We start from the raw sequence: 19,245 nt of genomic DNA on the forward strand, positions 1-19,245 counted from the left end.
ACCATTGCGCGATGATGTCATTACGCCAGCGCATAATCCCGGGCACCATAGAGATACCGGTGCTGAAGGGAGCAGGAGGCACGTGGTGGGCGTCCCCGCCAGAGGTACGGCGGGTGTCCCCGCTGCTCACAGGGTAAGCCACTAGATCACCAGGGAAACCCATTATTACACTGGCCCAGTGTTGAACCATGACAATTAACCACAAATTAACACCCCGATTGGTAGGCAGTATTTCATAACCTCACTAGTAAAGTAAAGTAAAGATGCCCTCCCTATTCTGATAGTGAATAGGATGTACCTTTGTCACTTTTTGTTGCCCAAATTGTAGCTTATTAAAATATCATTGACTAAAGTGAATCTATGGAATGTTATATAGTGTGTAATTGTTGATATTAAATGAGATTTACAGTTGAGTAAGTAAGGACGTTGGAAGACGTATGGTACTGGGGATACAGGAACAGGCCAAAGACCAATGAAGTGGTATCAGAAGGGTATAGGACTGCCACAATCCAAATATCACTTACAGGCCCAGGTGGTCAATAACAGGCCATTAGTCAGGAACCGGATTGTTCTACAAAACATATTGTAGTAAACCTAGGGAAGTTACAGGTACAATCAAACATTAAACCTATTCCTGCAGGTCTTTTTATTTCCCATTTGGCAGCAACCCACTGGTGGCCCAATGCGGCACAGGTACAATGACACCATCAGTTTGCGCTGTGATTGGTGCACATTGGTGCCACTTCTGCAAGTTTCTGCAAACCTGTTATTTGTAAGATTGTACTAATGTCCATATGTGCATATACTGCAAGCAAAAATTTGCACTTTGCCCTTGCTTTATCATCAAGCCCTGTGATTCACTTCTATAGCAGCAAGTTTTGTTATCTACTTTCCTTTTCTTGGTTTTCTGAAACTAATAGCGGTCACGTGATTACGGTATATATTTTAAAGGGACTCCCTGAAGCCACAAGATCTGCCCGGTGGTTGGGATTTCACAGCTGAAACATCCGCTAGAAACAATCACTTGACACCATGAGGTAAATAATTATTTGTAGATAGAATTTAACATTCATTACGGGGCAGTTTTATTATATTTCTGAATGTTTTCATAATCAGGAACAAAGCTAATACTAAATGATACTAATACTGTTAGATTTATCAAGATCTTTGGCAAATGGAGTGAAAAGAGCTTTTCTGAATCTACTGTAACGGTGCTCAGTGCTGTTGCTGAGATATAAACAGAGACTGCTCAAACACATTATAACAAAGCGACAAATTCATATGCTTAGAAAAATGTGCACCTTCTTACCCACTTTTTTGATTTTCACTTAATTGGAGAATAGCTCAATGTAGAAATGTAGTGATGGGCGAATTTGCACCGTTTCGCTTCGCCGCAAAATTTTGCGAATTTCGCGAAACGGCAAAAAATTCGCGAAATTTTTTCAAAAAAAAATTGTTTGATGCCGGCGAATTTTTGCCGCAAATTTTCACAGGCGTTTCGCGAATTTATTCGATGGCGCCGAATTGCGCAAATTCGCCGAGAATTCGTGCCTGGCGAATAAATTCGCCTATCACTATAGAAATGTAGAAGCATGAAAAATCTATGAATTTTTTTTTTTTTATAGCTGAGTGACTATGAAGATTTTCATTCATCCGGGTCATGGTATATCTAATATAGGTAAATGTAAAACAACTGGACTTTACTCAGCAAGTCCAGTTGTTTTAGCTGCACCTATACAGGTATAGGATCCCTTATACGGAAACCCGATATCCAGAAAGCTCCGAATTACGGAATGGCTGTCTCCCATAGACTCCATTTTATCAAAATAATCCAAATTTCTAAAAATGATTACCTTTTTCTCTGTAATAATAAAACAGTAGCTTGTACTTGATCCCAACTAAGATATAATTAATCCTTATTGGAAGCAAAACCAGCCTATTGGGTTTATTTAAAATTTAATTTTTAGTAGACTTAAGGCAGGAAGACCCAGATTATACCGTATATTTAATTCAGTGCTTCAGCTCAGGTAACTAAATCTGCAGAGAAAAGGAAGATGGGGAGCTACTGGGGAAAAATCAGAATGCACAGATCTTCACTGTTATAGGACTGTGGTCACCTTAGGCTGGTACAGAACCCCAGAGCATAATATACAGCTTTTACAGGTACAGATATGGGACCTGTTATCCAGAATAACAGACCTGGGGTTTTCCGGATAAGGGATCTTTCTGTAATTTAGAACTTTATACCTTAAGTCTACTAGAAAATCATTTAAACATTAAATAAACCCAATAGGCTGGTGTTGCTTCCAATAAGGATTAACTAAATGTTAGTTGGGATCAAGTACAAGGTACTGTTTTGTTATTACAGAGAAAAAAGTATTATTTGGATATAATGGAATCTATGGGAGGCGGCTTTTCCGTAATTGGGAGCTTTGTGGATAACGGTTTTCCGGATAATGGATCCCATACCTGTATAACCTATTTATTGGTATAGCTTTTAGTTCTCAAATTGAAGCACACAGAAATGTTTTATTTTGATGACAATGTCCCTTTACAACATCTACTCACAGGTATTTTAGTTTATGTAGAAGCGAGTACCAAGAATTCTAAGAGGACTGGCTTTAGTAATTAATTCAGTTACTTGTTACACTTACAAACCAGTGACATTTGTATCATAATGTAATAATTAGTCCTGTAGACTCAGCTCAATAAAACAACCTATATGTTTGCTTGATATTTTGTAATGACCTCTAAGCTTAGCTTCTCAACAGCTGCCCAGCTGCCACACAGAACATGTACAGTATCCATGCGAATCTCAAACTTCTAATAAATCCTGACAAGTCTTCCTGGTGGCAACAAAGCAGTTTTGCATCTAAATGTGAGGCCAGTCTCAGTGTGAAACACACATGTAATTCTGCGGAGTGGATGACATTCTACTCACTAAAAGCGGTAGCTGCTGAATCTTTTTCATTGTCGTTGAGAGCCTTTACAGCAACACCAGTTACTAAGTATTATAGCAGTTTTCATTTCTGTTGGTTGATGCTAAACGCTCAATCGTGTGTCAGAATTTTTTTATATTTAATTTTGAAATCTGACATGGGGCTCAACATATTGTCAGTTTCCCAGCTGCCCCAAGTCATGTGACTTGTGCTCTGATACACTTCAATCACTCTTTACTGCTGCACTGCAAGTTGGAGTGATATCACCCACTCGATTTCCCCCCAGCAGCCTAGCAACAGAACAATGGGAAGGTAACCAGATATCAGCTCCCTAACACAAGATAACAGCTCCCTGGTAGATCTAAGAACAGCACTCAAAAGTATAAACCCATGTCCCACTACAACCCTATTCAGTTACATTGAGTAGGAGAAACAACAGCCTGTCAGAAAGCAGTTCCATCCTAAAGTGCTGGCTCATTCTGAAAGCACATGACCAGGCAAAATGACCTGAGATGGCTGCCTACACACCAATATTACACCTAAAAAAAAATCACTTGTTTGAATATGAATGCAATTAATATGGTAAATAGTACATTATTTGCAGTGTAAACAGTGTAATTTAAATTTAAAACGACACCATAAAAATCATGATAGAATCTCTTTAAAAATAGCTCTGCGTGTGCAGAGGTGAGGTTGTGGTTGTGGGTTTGTAATCTGATTAGTTATCCCTACTGCTCACTATAAAACCAGCACCGTTACTGGGTACAGTCAATCCTTTTTTCAATCCTTTTCTTACCCCAGAACTCAACATGGTATTATAATTAACACACAGGCATCATCAACTGGAAAAATGTGAGTTTCAATGGCAGTTAGATGTGTCCTCAAACACTACTGTTATATACAGTAAATCTTCCTTTGCACTGAAAAGCCTGTACTAGATATAAAGCAGTGGTTTTTGGACTTTGGGCATTCTCAAAAAGAATCAGCAGCTACTGCTACTAGTTGGTAGAAAGTCATCCACTCAGACCTTAGCAGAATAACTTGCCTTGCGAGTCTCACAACTGAGACTGGCCTGATAGAGACAGAAAGATTTGTCAGGATTTGATAGAAATGTGTGATTTGCATGGAATCAGACATGATATCATAAGTACAGTACAGATTGCCAAAGCTGCATTTAAGTTACAGTTTACCAACACTGAAAATGGTATGCACTAACAGAGATGCCAACCTGGACCAGAAGTAACCCAGGTGTATCTTGGCTATGCCTGTCATGCCCCTGCCCTGCCTCAACTGCACTCCAGTCCTGCCCAAATTGTGTTCCCTGATTTTATATCACACAACAGGGTGAGAGAAAGGTTGATTTTTAGAAGGGTTACATAATATTTTTCTTTAACTGCTGTCACTTGCTCCTCTTTAAAATGTGCATTAACTGTATCTAATAATATAACTGCATGCATATGGTAAATGAACATACGTCTTGATTTTTTTTTCAGTGACCTATTAGTGAAATTGTTAAAACTGGAGTGCCATTTTACATGGGCAGTGGACACGGAAGAAGTGGCTGATATAAACAATATAGAGGACAGGCTTCATGATCAAATTGCATATTTACTTTCTACACTCAGACATAGGCTTTATAATTTATTGGCCTATACATGGTATTTGAAAGGGGGAAGCCAAGAAGCAATCAGACAGGTTCAGAAAGCTGAAGAGCACCTGCAAGGAACACAGTCTGCTGATGTGGATATCAAAAGAGCTGTGATCTACAGTAATTATGCCTGGCTGTTCTACCATTCAAACCAGTTGAGCAAAGCTCAGTCTTATTTGGAAAAAGTGGAAGCCATTTACAAGAAATTTGAATCTTCTCCAGAACATGATGTTCTTCTTACTGAGATATTTGGAGAACAGGCCTGGGCTCTATTAACGCTCTATGGGAAATCCCCTGAAAGAGCTAAGAAGTGTTTTGAGAAAGTGCTAGTGCTAGATCCAGACAATCCTGAGCTCAATTCAGGATATGCCATAGTCATGTATCGCTTAGAATGTGAAGATAACAGAGTTTATGCAACCAATAAATGTAAATCTATAGAGTTACTAAAACGTGCTGTGACATTAAATGAAGATGATACTGTGATTAAGGCTCTTCTTGCTTTGAAATATCTATATTTGGGTCAACCTGAGATCGGAGGAAAGATTTTGGAGGAGGCTCTAAGACAAACTCCAGATTCACCGTATTTACTTCGATATGCTGGCAAATTTTACAGAAGTGAAGGAAGGGTTGATTATGCTATTTCTATTCTCAAAAAAGCCCTAAACCAAACTCCCACTTCAAGCTCTCTTCACCAGCAGATTGGGCTTTGTTACAAACAAAAGATGAAAATGTTAATTAAATCTGCAAAGACTGCAAAGTCATGTTATCAGCCTACCAATACCTATACAAGTGACATAAATAAAGCAATTTCTTCTGCTGTCTTTCATTTTGAAAAAGCGATTGAATTGCAAGAAATAGTGGTTAATGTATACATTGAATTGGCTTTTATGTACGCTAAAGGAACTCAGTTCAAAAAAGCTGAAGATATATTTCAGAAAGCGCTGAAGCTGAGAAATCTAACATGTGAAGAGAAACAAGAGATTCACTTTCGTTATGCTCTTTTTCAGCAACATGAACTTAAATCTGAATCTGAAGCCATAAGGCATTACAAGGAGGTATTACTGATCCCAAATAAAACAAGGGTTAGATCTTATTCCAAAAATAATTTGAAAGATTTGGCTGAAAACAAAATAAGCAACTACCCATCAGATGCAACTGGATTTGGATTGTTAGGGTTCATTTATCAGCAGGATGCAATTGACGTCTATGAGAAAGCACTGGAACTTGATCCAGATAATGAGGATTATTTTTATGCATTGTGTTATATGAGGCTCAGTTTGAGTACAGACTGAATCTAAGAAGCATAATTTGAATGTCCTTATAAAAGTCACAGACAATGAACTTTAGTTTGAATGTACTATAAACAGCACAATGTTTTGTTTAGCAGTGATTATAGTATGAAGAATGCATGTCAACACATAGGGGCACATTTATCAAGTGTCGAATTTCGAGGGTTAATAAACCCTCGAATTCGACCCTCGAATTTAAATCCTTCAAATTCGAATATCGAACAATTTTAAGCGATTTTTTAAGGATTTTTCTTCGATCAAAACAATGTTAGAAAAGTGCTGGGGAAGGTCCCCATAGGCTAACATTGTACCTCGGTAGGTTTAAGTATTAGGGATGCACCGAATCCAGGATTCGGTTCGGGATTCGGCCGGGATTCGGCCTTTTTCAGCAGGATTCGGATTCGGCCGAATCCTTCTGCCTGGCCGAACTGAATCCGAATCCTAATTTGCATATGCAAATTAGGGGCGGGAGGGAAATTGCGTGACTTTTTGTCAGAAAACAAGGAAGTAAAAAATGTTTTCCCCTTCCCACCCCTAATTTGCATATGCAAATTAGGGTTCGGATTCGGTTCGGTATTCGGCCGAATCTTTCGTGAAGGATTCGGGGGTTCGGCCGAATCCAAAAAAGTGGATTCGGTGCATCCCTATTAAGTATGAAGTCGAAGTACTTCAACTATCGAATAGTCGGATAGTTGAACGATTTTTACTTCGAATCGTTTGAATCATTCGATTCGATCGAATTCGATCGAATTTGACCCATTCAATGGTCGAAGTACCCAAAAAAATACTTCGAAATTAAATTTTTTATCATTCGAATTCTTCACTCGTGTACCCCATAGTTTTACCTCTATTGTGATGATTTTTCAGCAGTAATAGCATTAAAGTCAAAAAAAGTTTGCTCCAGGTTTAATTTAGTAACCCCTGATTACAAATCATAAGCTTATTTTAGTTGTATTGACCAATAAATGCTAATTAGTTGCTATGGGGTACTAGAACTATATTGCTTGTGTTATTTCAAAATCTCCAGTATTTGAATGAATTGTGGAAATCATTTCCCAATAGAGTTTCAGACCAGAAACACAATGGATTATACTGTAACATTTAGAGGAGTAAAGCTGACATAATTTTAATTATAGAAAGTAAAATATGATAAAAGGGAGAAGCAGCTTTATTTTGCAGTCTACTGTTCTCCTGATATTGTTTAAAATGTAAGAATAATTATTTCACAGAATGCACGAAACTCAAAAATCCAATTACTCCATTAATCCCCCCCCTACATATCACATGAAACATATCTAGAAACATGTATTTTAGAACCCTTGTCCTTGCAAAGATCAGATAAGCACTTTGCTTTGTTATGTCGAGAATTGTACAACTGAACAATTTTAAGAGCTGCAAAATATGAACTCCTGATTAAATTCACCTAAGCATTTGTTGTAGCATGTACGGTATTAAAATAAAGAAATGAATTACTGCCATCGCAGATCAAGTCCATCTATTTATTAACACTTTATGAACACAAGGTTGTTTTTGTACTGTACAGGTTAACAGATCAGATTGTCTGAATCAATGGTCACTAGGATACATTAAGGGGGTTATTTATCAAAGGTCGAGTTTTAGAGGTTTGTGAGGCTGGTGGTGTTTTGAGATTTACTACACCGGTAAAACATCACGATTTTCCACACGTCACAGCCAAACAGTGTTTTTAAGTCGGTTGTTTAGTAATCTGTTGTACTAGTTTGACAAAGGCTGGAGTTGCAGCCGAAACGTTAGACATTTCCAAAACAATAACTTATATTTCACCTTAAAGGAGAATTCAACCCTAAAGTAGAAAAAAAAAAAACCCTACCCTACACCGACCCCCCTCCCTCCGTGAAGTCTGCTGGACAGAATCTGCACCGAGGGGTAAGTAAAGACTTAGGTGCATTTGCCTGGGGTAGCAGCTAGGCTGGGGAGGGGATAGGGGATAGGGTTTTTTTACGGTTGAATATTCCTTTCAAGAGTGTTAGCTCTTCAAATGATCCATATATATATATATATATATATATATATATATATATATATATATATATATATATATATATATATATATATATATATATATATATATATATATGTGCTTAAAGAAAATTAAACAATGATATCCTTAAAATAAGCATTGCAATGTAGGCTGTGACAGGGAGATGTGGGAGGTGATCAGGGCAGGCACATAGGACTGGGATGTCAGGGACCCACCAGCCAACTTAGACCACAGGCCCAGCAGTCACTATATAGGTTAACAGGTCTCATCACTCGCTACACAACTATGTGAAACTAAAGAAACTAAAGGTGCGCTGCGTTTTCATCCGACAGTCGGATAAATGTAGTTCTTACATGCGATTCTCCTTCAGTTCCGGTTTCTTCACAACATCTGACACGTCGCATGCATTTCCAAACACATTGTGGAGTTCCTCCCTAAACCAACAGCACAAAATAAAAGTATAAAGGGCCAGTAAAGTTTACTAAGCTTTCTATACCATCCTCCAGCAGGGGGACTTTGATCCAATAGGGCATATTAGAGGTAAATGGGGCCAGGATGTACCTGGTTTGGATGAGGGATCTTGGAAGGAAATACTCGAGCATAACCCAAAATAAATATTTCAATAAAAGATAGATACATCCACACCAAATTTGTGTATAGAGTTTACTATACACCGCACAGGCTGGCATGAATATATATCAAGGCTATCCAGATGTATGTGTTAAATGCAATGTTGAACAAGGTATATTATCTACATGTGTTCTGGGAGTGCCCTAAGATACAACGTTTCTTGGACTTCAACCCCAGCAGTTAAGTTTATTAAAATACAACAGGCTTATTTACTAACCCCAGACACAAACAATATACTTTTCTGTTCAGGGGCCCATGCACCATTCCTCTTGTTTGCAGCATTGTTTCTACAGATGGGTCCAATACTTTGTGCTCCATATAGAGAGAAAAAACAATATTTCTCTTAGTGAGTTGCAATTATCAGTTAGTTTTTGACCCCGGCCTGTCCAAATTTGATTTGGCACACATTATCAGGGCCATAGAAAAAATCCAATGGCAAACAGGATTGATGCAAGCAAGGCTGCCTTGCGTATTTAATGCGGTGTCTGTGGAGACTCTGCATTAAACACATAAAGCAGCCTTGCTTGCATCAATCCTGTGTGCCATTGGATTTTTTCTATGGAACTGTTCTTGTGAGGTGGTCAAGCCTCTACCTTTTGAGGTACCCTGCTATATCAGCCTGTCTATTAACATATAACTTCTGCTCAGAAGTATAACCAGGGTCTTTAGTAGAGTAGAACAAATTCCATCCCCATTGTAACACACTGTACAGCCTAACTACATGTTTAATATAATTTGAAATAATAACTAGACAATTACAAGACCAACAAAACAGCATTTTAACACAGTCCCTCTTCTGGGGGTGCAGAGATAGATCAGCCCTACAGCTTAGTCCCATTCAGTAGCAATCACTCTCTGCCCTAGGAATAACGCCAGTACCTGAGCTTGGGAGAATAATAAATGTTTTCAACAAAAAGAAAAAATTCTAACAATGAAATAACACTTTACTCACAGTCACACCACTGGTTGAATTAGCACATGTTTATACATGTGAGCAGTAACGCCACGCCAAGGCTTCAACCCTGTTACTGGCACGCTGGGTGTAACGCCTCACACAAGACAAGACAAACGTGACAAACAAAGACAACAAACGAGGTTTAAACTGCACGTGTCTATGACGTCCCACCCTTTGCTCGTTTGACTAAAACTAAACTTAAACCAGGACAAGGTAAAAAAAACCCCATCTTACTTCAGACAGGGAAAAAACCCTTGACCTGGATTTTTACAGAACTATCAGAACTATATACAAAACTAACAGATTATAGGATCTATAGACATGATGTGCAGGAAGACGAAGCAGTCTGAGATCTTACCATCTGCTTGCCTTCTCGTTACACCCTTATCCTTTCATATCCAGGGCCGCCATCAGGGGGGGACAGGGGGGACAAGCGTACCAGGCCCGGGCATGAAGGGGGGCCCGGCAGCGCTGCATTTTTTTGAAGATCCGGGCCCCCCTTACGAGCGCCCGAGCCGTACGTCCTCCCTCTGCGTTGCCGAATGCGGAAGTGCCGAAAAGCCGAAGCCGATGCGCCAAAAAGACCCGAAGTCACGGAAAAAGCCGAAGTCCCGAAGCGCTGAAAAGACCGGAAGCCACGAAGCGCCGAAAAGACCCGAAGTCACGAAAACAGCCGAAGCCGAAGTCCTGAAACGGCGCAAAAACCCGAAGTCACGAAAGGAGGCGAAGTTGAAGTACTGAAGCCATGAGTTCAATTCTACTGAACACCAGTTTGTGTTTTTTTTTTTTTTAATCCCCTGGCCACCAATGTATTATTTTAATATTCTATAGGCCCCTGCCACCAATCTTTTTGTAAAATATTTTTTTTTTGGGGCCCCAATTTTTTTTTAACTTGTAAGGGGCCCCTTGCCACCAATGTTTTTTTTTTTTATCATTATTTTTTTTAAAAAAACATTTTTTTTTAAAAAAACATTTTTTTAAAAAAAATTTTTTTTTTTAACTTGTATGGGGGCCCCTGCCACTTTTTTTTTTTTTCAAAAAACTTTTTTTAAAAAATTTTTGGGGCCCCAATTTGTTTTTAACTTATAAGGGGGCCCCTGCCACAAATGTTTTTTTTTTAAAAAAAAACAAATTTTTTTTTTAAAAATTTTTTTTTAAAAGAAATATTTTTTGGGGCCCCAATTTTTTTTAACTTGTAAGGGGGCCCCTGCCACTTTTTTTTTTTTTTAAATTTTTTTTTGGGGCCCCAATTTGTTTTTAACTTATAAGGGGGCCCCTGCCACCAATGTTTTTTTTTAAAAAAAATTTTGTTGGGGCCCCAAGTATTTTTTAACTTATAAGGGGGCCCCTGCCACCAATGTTTTTTTAAAAAAACATTTTTTTTTTACATTTTTTTTTTGGGGCCCCAATTTTTTTATAAGGGGGCCCTGACCGTCAATAGCTTTTTATAACTTGTGTGGGGGGGTTACTTTTTTAGCGCTGATGTCTGTGTGGTCTTTTAACTGCGATGTGGAGTGGGCGGCATATGGGGTGGAGCTTTGTCGTCAGTGTGGGCGGGGCCCAGGGGGCCCCAAAAATTTTGTTGTACGGGGCCCCGTGATTTCTAATGGCAGCCCTGTTCATATCTCACATTCACTCACACAGTCACGCACCATTCACTACACATAAAGGTACCTACCTTATACTTACCACCTTGCATTTGCCAGATGAGTGACTGCCCCTTGTGTTTTTTCAGCACCCGATGTTACCCGGCAGTCTCATACGCTGGAAGATGGAATCCCAGGTGAAGTTGGAGCTGATGGTACAAACAGGATTTGCAGAGGAAGATCTGGCCTTTGTGCAGCAGGTGGAGATGATTTTGAATTCCACAGATAATTTCACTGTCCACTGATGTTATGTACCTGCGCTAGATGGAATAGCATGTTGTTACTATTGGCTGGATTACACACGTGCCTTTATACTTACTCCAGCCAGCTGGAACTTAAAAATGAGAAGCCGGGAATGATGTTTCTGTCTCCTGGTGTTGCTTCCTCCTCATTGAGGAATGACAGTGGCCACTTCCCATCATACGGCTGGAATATCTTATCTGCTGGCTGCACAAAAGGGGAAAAATTATTTTAGCCAACATGATACAAAATCTATTATAATAAAGAGATTAGTTAATATATTTGCTTTTAGAAATCCATATGAAAGGTTTTAATTCCACAAAAATAGCAATTTCTGTTTCAGCGTGCCAAATATTTCACATCAATATACAATAAATATCACAATGGAATTAAAGAACCTTTAGATTAAAGTGTCAAATTATTGCCTTTGCAGAGACATCTTCCTTAAGTGTATAGTTTTTCCATTGGCTGACAGGGCTTTGTGAGTATGGAGACTTGTGTGTTTAATACTTTAATAAATGTTCCACAATGAAACTTGCTGCATTCTGATAACATCACTAGTCAATTCTATTTACCCAAATTATAATCATTTCTAATTTATACACTCCAACCAGGTACTTACAATTCTTGGCTGGAAAGGAGGTTGTAATCCTTCCTCTTCCAGCACCACCCAATTGATGGTTTGATAAAATGGATGGCTCCTGATGTCTCCTCGCAGTCCAAGGCTTTCTTTTAAGAAGCTAAAGGATCAATGAACAATAGTTTTAATATCAGTAATGGAGCAGAAATACAATACTTCTACACCACTCTTATTACCTACCCTTCTCAGAAGATCTTTCAGATCTTTATCCAGCTCATCGGGTATCTTGGGTTTGTGGAATTTGATGGAATTAATCAACTTGGTTTTGCCGCTGTTGTTAAACGGTAAGTTGCCAGTGATATGGGGTGCATTTGTCCCAAATACATTCTGTATACAAAACTATCCCTAATACACAGAATTAATGTCTCTCATATTATATAAGAATTTGTGACCATACACAGAGAAAAAATATACAAAAGACTTATTTCTATTAAAGAATGAAAACAAAATCTGGTTAATGCACAAAAGGATGTCACATACCTCCCAACTGTCCCTTTTTCAGAGGGACAGTCCCTCTTTTGACAGCTCAACCCGCAGTCCCTCATTTGTACTGGAAAGTCCCTCTTTTCTCTGCACTAAACAGCCAGAAAAAGAAACAAAGTTTCTCACTTAATTGGCTTTTAGCAGAGAGCCCAGAACAGCCACAGGTGTAAATAAGATACTTTGTAACAATTTTGAGACACAAAAACACAGTTTAGATAAGGAGAAATATTTTCAAACTTTCATAACCTGCCAAATTTTGTAAAACAAACATGGTAATTAGGGGGTATGGCCACAGAAAGGGGTGTGGTCTAAAAAATTCCTACGCTATGTGCGGGAAAAAAAATTTTGTCCCTCTTTTTACTTCCAAAATGTTGGGAGGTATGATGTCATTATATCACAAACTCCATTCTGTACAGTTTAACAAGCAATCTGTCTCACAAATGTATAACCTCCATGTAATGGACGCACTTATGTGCAGTTACTTACAGAATGAATTATGTAAAAACAAAGTTGGACATAATATATAATAGTGTAACTAACTAGTGCTTGTCAAGCTAAATTTGAATGACAAAATAGATATCTGTGACAGAAAGCAAGATTTTATAGTACAGGATTCATTCTTTCCACAAAATGACAGTTTTGTTTCACAAAACAGATAAAATAACCATTCTGTGAAGCAACACTATTAGTCACATTCCTGAACCAATAAGAACAAAGCTTATTGCCATATACAAACAAGATGAGAAGTTGCCAGCTCTGCTCCACATGGCTTAGGCAAAGTATGTGGCCTGCTATAGAGGGCGCCCTCTAATGTCCCCTGTGCTGCATAGTAATAAACATGAACAAACCTTTCCTAAAAGAGCTGCTGTTAAACACTACAGGTTCATAAATGGAAGTTTTTACAAATGACTGAGAAATATAATGCTGCACTTATAATGATTGTAGAGAAAGAAAAGTATGCAAAACATAAATATGATCATTTTAGGTGATATGGCTATTCTTATTGTAGTAACCTGCTTGTGTGGCCATTTTGATTAAGGGCATTCCTGCTGTTTTGCCATTATCTCATGACTCACTCCTGTTCCTCTTCCTGTCTAAGCTGAGAGCAATAATGGGACAGGCCACACCCACTTTCTATGTTGTATTACATGTACCAGAAGTTACTGTGCTTGTCTGGCTGCTTTGCCTGACTCTCAGAGACAGTTATAAGTTTTGTATATGATAGTTAGACTCCAATGTCTCCTCCTAGCTGTAATCTTGCACCAATTAGCTTGTAGTAGTCTCTTAATAATGTGCTTAGCTATAGTTCAACTACTACATAATAGCTTTAGCCAGAGACTTGGGACTGATCATGTGCACACATACCTCCCAACTGTCCCTTTTTCAGAGGGACAGTCCCTCTTTTAACAGCTCAGCCTGCAGTCCCTCATTTGTACTGGAAAGTCCCTCTTTTCTCTACACTGAACAGCCAGAAAAAGAAGTCATCTGTAGTATGGGTACTTTAATGTGGTAAACAAATTACTCACCACGTAAGGGAAGTGGCCCAGGTGCACTGCCCTGAGCCCTCAGCATAGGGGGCGGATGAACCGAAATGTTTAAAGGAGCAGGCACTCAATGAACGCAGACTTCCAGCAGGCACCAATTCAGTGTAAAGATCTTTATTGTGTCCAAAATGTCTAACTTAATTGGCTTTTGGCAGAGAGGCCAGTACAGCTAACAGGTGCAACTAAGATACTTTGTAACAATTTTGAGATAAGAAAATAAGTAATTTTAACAGTTTAGATAAGGAGAAATATTTTCAAACTTTTATAACCTGCAAACTTTGTAAAATGAACATGGTAATTATGGGTGTGGTCAAAAAAAATTTGCCGCGCTACATGATAAAAAATGTTTTGTCCCTCTTTTTACTTCCAAAATGTTGGGAGGTATGACCACGCATTCTGTATAGTATGATGTGTAGGTTATATGAGCAGCCACTCCTGAGTACTGTGTGTAAACAAAAGGGGGTCATTTAGGCAGGGGCAATTTTAGGGGATCATAATCTATTTATATAGAAGCAACAAGCTTTATATTTATTTATAACAAAAGACTCTAATGATGCCATCCCCTTACCTGCCCAGTGCTTAACCCTTTCACATCAGAGTGGGTCAATGGGGGCACAACACTAGAGCAGAGAGCACAACTGCGCCCATGTCACATGCATGTCCAGGGCCGCCAGCAGGGGGGGGGGACAGGGGGGACAAGTGTTCCGGGCCTGAAGGGGGGCCCAGAAGAGCTGCATTTTTCAAAGAGCCGGGTCCCCTTTACGAGCGCCCGAGCCATGCGGCCATTTCACATATTACCGAATGCGGAAGTGCCGAAAAGACGAAGCTGAAGTCCCGAATCGGCGAAAAGACCCGAATTCACGAAAGGAGGTGAAGTTGAAGTCCTGAAGCCTTTTGTTTACACACAGTACTCAGGAGTGGCTGTTCATATAACCTACACATCATACTATACACATGACTGTGCACATGATCAGTCCCAAGTCTCTGGCTAAAGCTATTATGTAGTAGTTGAACTATAGCTAAGCACATTATTAAGAGACTACTACAAGCTAATTGGTGCAAGATTACAGCTAGGAGGAGACATTGGAGTCTAACTATCATATACAAAACTTATAACTGTCTCTGAGAGTCAGGCAAAGCAGCCAGACAAGCACAGTAACTTGTGGTACATTTAATACAAAATGGCAAGTGGGTGTGGCCTGTCCCATTATTGCTCTCAGCTTAGACAGGAAGAGGAACAGGAGTGAGTCATAAGATAATGGCAAAACAGCAGGAATGCCCTTAATCAAAATGGCCACACAAGCAGGTTACTACAATAAGAATAGCCATATCACCTAAAATGATCATATTTATGTTTTGCATACTTTTCTTTCTCTTCAATCATTATAAGTGCAGCATTATATTTCTCAGCCATTTGTAAAAACTTCCATTTAGGAACCTGTAGTGTTTAACAGCAGCTCTTTTAGGAAAGGTTTGTTCATGTTTATTACTATGCAGCACAGGGGACATTAGAGGGCGCCCTCTATAGCAGGCCACATACTTTGGCTTAGCCATGTGGAGCAGAGCTGGCAACTTCTCATCTTGTTTGTATATGGCAATAAGCTTTGTTCTTATTGGTTCAGGAATGTGACTAATAGTGTTGCTTCACAGAATGGTTATTTTATCTGTTTTTTGAAACAAAACTGTCATTTTGTGGAAAGAATGAATCCTGTACTATAAAATCTTGCTTTCTGTCACAGATATCTATTTTGTCAGTCAAATCTAGCTTGACAAGCACTAGTTAGTTACACTATTATATATTATGTCCAACTTTGTTTTTACATAATTCATTCTGTAAGTAACTCTGCACATAAGTGCTTCCGTTACATGGAGGTTATACATTTGTGAGACAGATTGCTTGTTAAACTGTACAGAATGGAGTTTGTGATATAATGACATCCTTTTGTGCACTAACCAGATTTTGTTCTCATTCTTTAATAGAAATAAGTCTTTTGTATATTTTTTTCTCTGTGTATGGTCACAAATACTTATATAACATGAGAGATATTCATTCTGTGTATTAGGGATAGTTTTGTATACAGAATGTATTGGGGACAAACGGCACCCCATACAGTGGCCAGGTCGCAGATGGTGATGCCGAATGACCACCAGTCCACTGCTGCATTATACGATCCTTTATGTAAAATCTTAAAAAGAAAAAAAAATAATTTACCAGGCTGCAAAATTCTCTACCTTAAATCAGTTACACTCGCCAGAACCCAAGTCAGTGCTGTATGGGTACACAGTGTCGGACTGGCCCGGCGGGAAACCGGGAAAAAACCCGGTGGGCCCCGACCCTCGTGGGCCCCCGCCGGGCCAGAACCCGTCTCTAAATATTTCCAATCACGGGAAAAAAAAAATTTTCCGGCGATGCGCAGCCCCGCCTGCGCATGCGCGGCGAACGGCGCTGTTGCGCATGCGCGTCAAACGGCGCTGTTGCGCATGCGCCGAGTGGCGGTGTTGCTGGGCAGACGCAATTTTGTAGGGCTGCGGGGGGCCGGAGGGGGGCCCCTGGACAGCAGTCCCGGTGGGCCCCGGGCCCCCCAGTCCGACCCTGTGGGTACAACTCAACCACAAGGTACAAGAAACCATTTCAGAAAATATGAATAATGGCTTGAGCAGTGTGGGTGGCACTAAAGCTCTGTGTAAAGCTGAGCGAGTAATGGAAAATGTTTATCATGTAAGTAAAGTAATGTGATGCTAACAGTGGACCTCTATGTCTTTGAAAGGCATCCGCTGGATTTTAAATATAGATCTGCTTCCCTGGGCATATTCTATTATACTTTATGCCTTACTAGATTTCTACTATAAATATACCGTAAACTCCCACTTCATGTTCTCTTCACTACCAGATTGGACTTTGTTATGAACAGAAGATGAAAATATTAATCCAATCTGCAAGGGTCATGGTTCCAGCCCACCAATTCAAGAGACAAACGTGAGCTGGCTTCTTTGGCTACAATTCATTTTGAAAAAGTTCTCACATTTGAAAAAAATATTTGTTGATGCATAAATTCATTTGGCAAACATGTATGGCAGAGAATATCGGTTTAGTCAAGCTGAAGATACATTTCAAAAACTGCTAAATCTGGAAAATCTAACATGTGAAGACAAACAAGAGATTCACTTGGTTATGCACTTTTTAAGCAATATAAAATTAGGTGTGAAGCTGAAGCCATACGGGATTACAAGGAAGTATAACTTATAACAAATAAAACAAAGGTTAGATCTTATTCCAGAAATAATTTGGAAGAGTTGGCTGAACAAAAAGTAACAAAACACCCATCAGATGCAACTGGATTTAGACTGTTAGGGTTCATTTATCAGCAGGAGAGAGAATTTAAACAAGCAACTGATTACTATGAGAAAGCACTGGAACTGGATCCAGATAATAAGGATTATTTGAGTGTATTACATTGCATGAGTAAAATGTCTTGTTAAGCTTGTATAGGTCTCTGGCACATCCTTTGAATGAAACTATGGATAATGAGAATATAAAAAAATAATGCAATTTTAGCCATGTAATAGCACAAATTATTGTGTTCTATCCAGTGTTAAAATAAATACTATCACACAGTAAATCTGACTGGGTGGATATTAGGGGGATATTTACTAAACTCCGAATGCAAAAATGCCAAAAAATTTGTGATATAAAATCTGACTCTGAATTTTTTGGAATTTATTAAACCCTGAGGATAAAAAAGTCTGAATCAGAAAATCCGGCATCTCAGACCTGTCTAGGTTGCATATAAGTCAATGGGAGAAGTCCCAATGATTTTTTGATGTGCGCTGGGTTTCGTGCAATACCCCGAAGTTTTCGGGGAAAAATCATAAGAAATCGTTTTTCTCGCAAAGCTAATTTTTGGGAAAATATAATAATAAATAAGTGTAAAAACCCGAATGCATTTGATGGAATTTTGTAGAAGAAAATGTTGAGATAAAATCGAACTTTGATAAATAACCCCCTAAGTAAGGTATTACAAATTATGTAAATTTGTTCTCATCTAAATGTTCTAATTTAGTAATTAAAAGCTATTGTAAATTATTCTTGTCGATTTTTTATACATTTTGTCATTTATCTGTCGTAGTCAGTGCTGCACATTTCTAATTAAGAAATTGCACAATACTGAAACTTTATCACTAAGTGCAAATTTAATGTCGTTAAAGACATTAAATCCTGTACTATATACGGGTATGTCTTTATTCGACCTCAAATTACTGGTTTGTAGTGATGGGTGAATTTATTCGCCAGGCGCAAATTCACGGCGAATTTGAGCGATTCGCCGCCAGCGAATAAATTCACGAAACTCGCGAAAATTCGTCTGAAAAAAACGAGACGCCGGCGCCGATTTTTTTGCCGTTTTTTTCCGGCGAATCGAAACGGTGCAAATTCGCCCATCACTACTGGTTTGGCATTTCCATAGTGAAGAGGGGACTTAAGTTTCAGTGTCACAGTTTGGTTAAAGAAAAAATGTGGATATACATATTATAGTGAATAATATCCGCCCTTTTGTAAAATATAAGGATATTAAGGGGCCTATTTATCGACAGTTTAATTTTTGAGGTTTTAGTGGTTTTTGAAACTATGACTAAACTCACAAACTCTAAAACTCATGAGATTTATTAAAAAATCGGAATAAAAAAAAGTATGCATTATGCTGAACTCTCTGCTAAAATATACAAATAACTTAAAAACCTAAAAAAAATCAAATTTTTCAGACAATTCCTAGGAAAAAAACACACGAAAACTTCTAAAAGTCCAAATTGATTTAAAGCAGTCCAAAAAAATCAGAGCAGCTCCCACTGATGTCTATCGAACCTCGAGAACTTTTACTTGTTGGTTTTAGTGGTTTTTACACTTCGTAAATCACAAATGTTTAGAGCTTTTTTAATAAAAAATAGAAAACCACAAATTTTTAGAGATTCGTGGAAAAATTTGAAATTTGATTGTTAGTAAATGACCTCCTTAAAGTTTCCCAGAAGTTCCAGGACCATATAGAATGCCAAGGCCAAAGGCAACTTCTAAATTCTTGATATTTTACAGCAGGGGTTACATTATTTATTAAAATACACACATTTCTGTGAGTCATGTGACACAAATGACCCCACTAAGCACCAGTTATAATTATGACATTTATAAGGATATCATTTAAGGGATATTCATGGCTCTTG

The 19,245-nt window shown here is 38.6% G+C and overlaps 1 protein-coding gene across 1 annotated transcript; it reads left to right on the forward strand.

The window, feature by feature from the left end:
• Window positions 1–568: 568 nt before the first annotated feature.
• Window positions 569–6,047, forward strand: LOC108696977 (interferon-induced protein with tetratricopeptide repeats 5). Its single transcript, XM_018226678.2, has 2 exons — window positions 569–1,037; window positions 4,433–6,047. The coding sequence occupies exons 1-2, from the start codon at window positions 1,033–1,035 to the stop codon at window positions 5,877–5,879; spliced, it is 1,452 nt and encodes a 483-aa protein (XP_018082167.1). The 5' UTR covers window positions 569–1,032; the 3' UTR covers window positions 5,880–6,047.
• The last annotated feature ends 13,198 nt before the right edge of the window (window positions 6,048–19,245 follow it).

This window comes from Xenopus laevis, chromosome 7L, assembly GCF_017654675.1.
Source record: "Xenopus laevis strain J_2021 chromosome 7L, Xenopus_laevis_v10.1, whole genome shotgun sequence".
NCBI lineage: Eukaryota > Metazoa > Chordata > Amphibia > Anura > Pipidae > Xenopus > Xenopus laevis.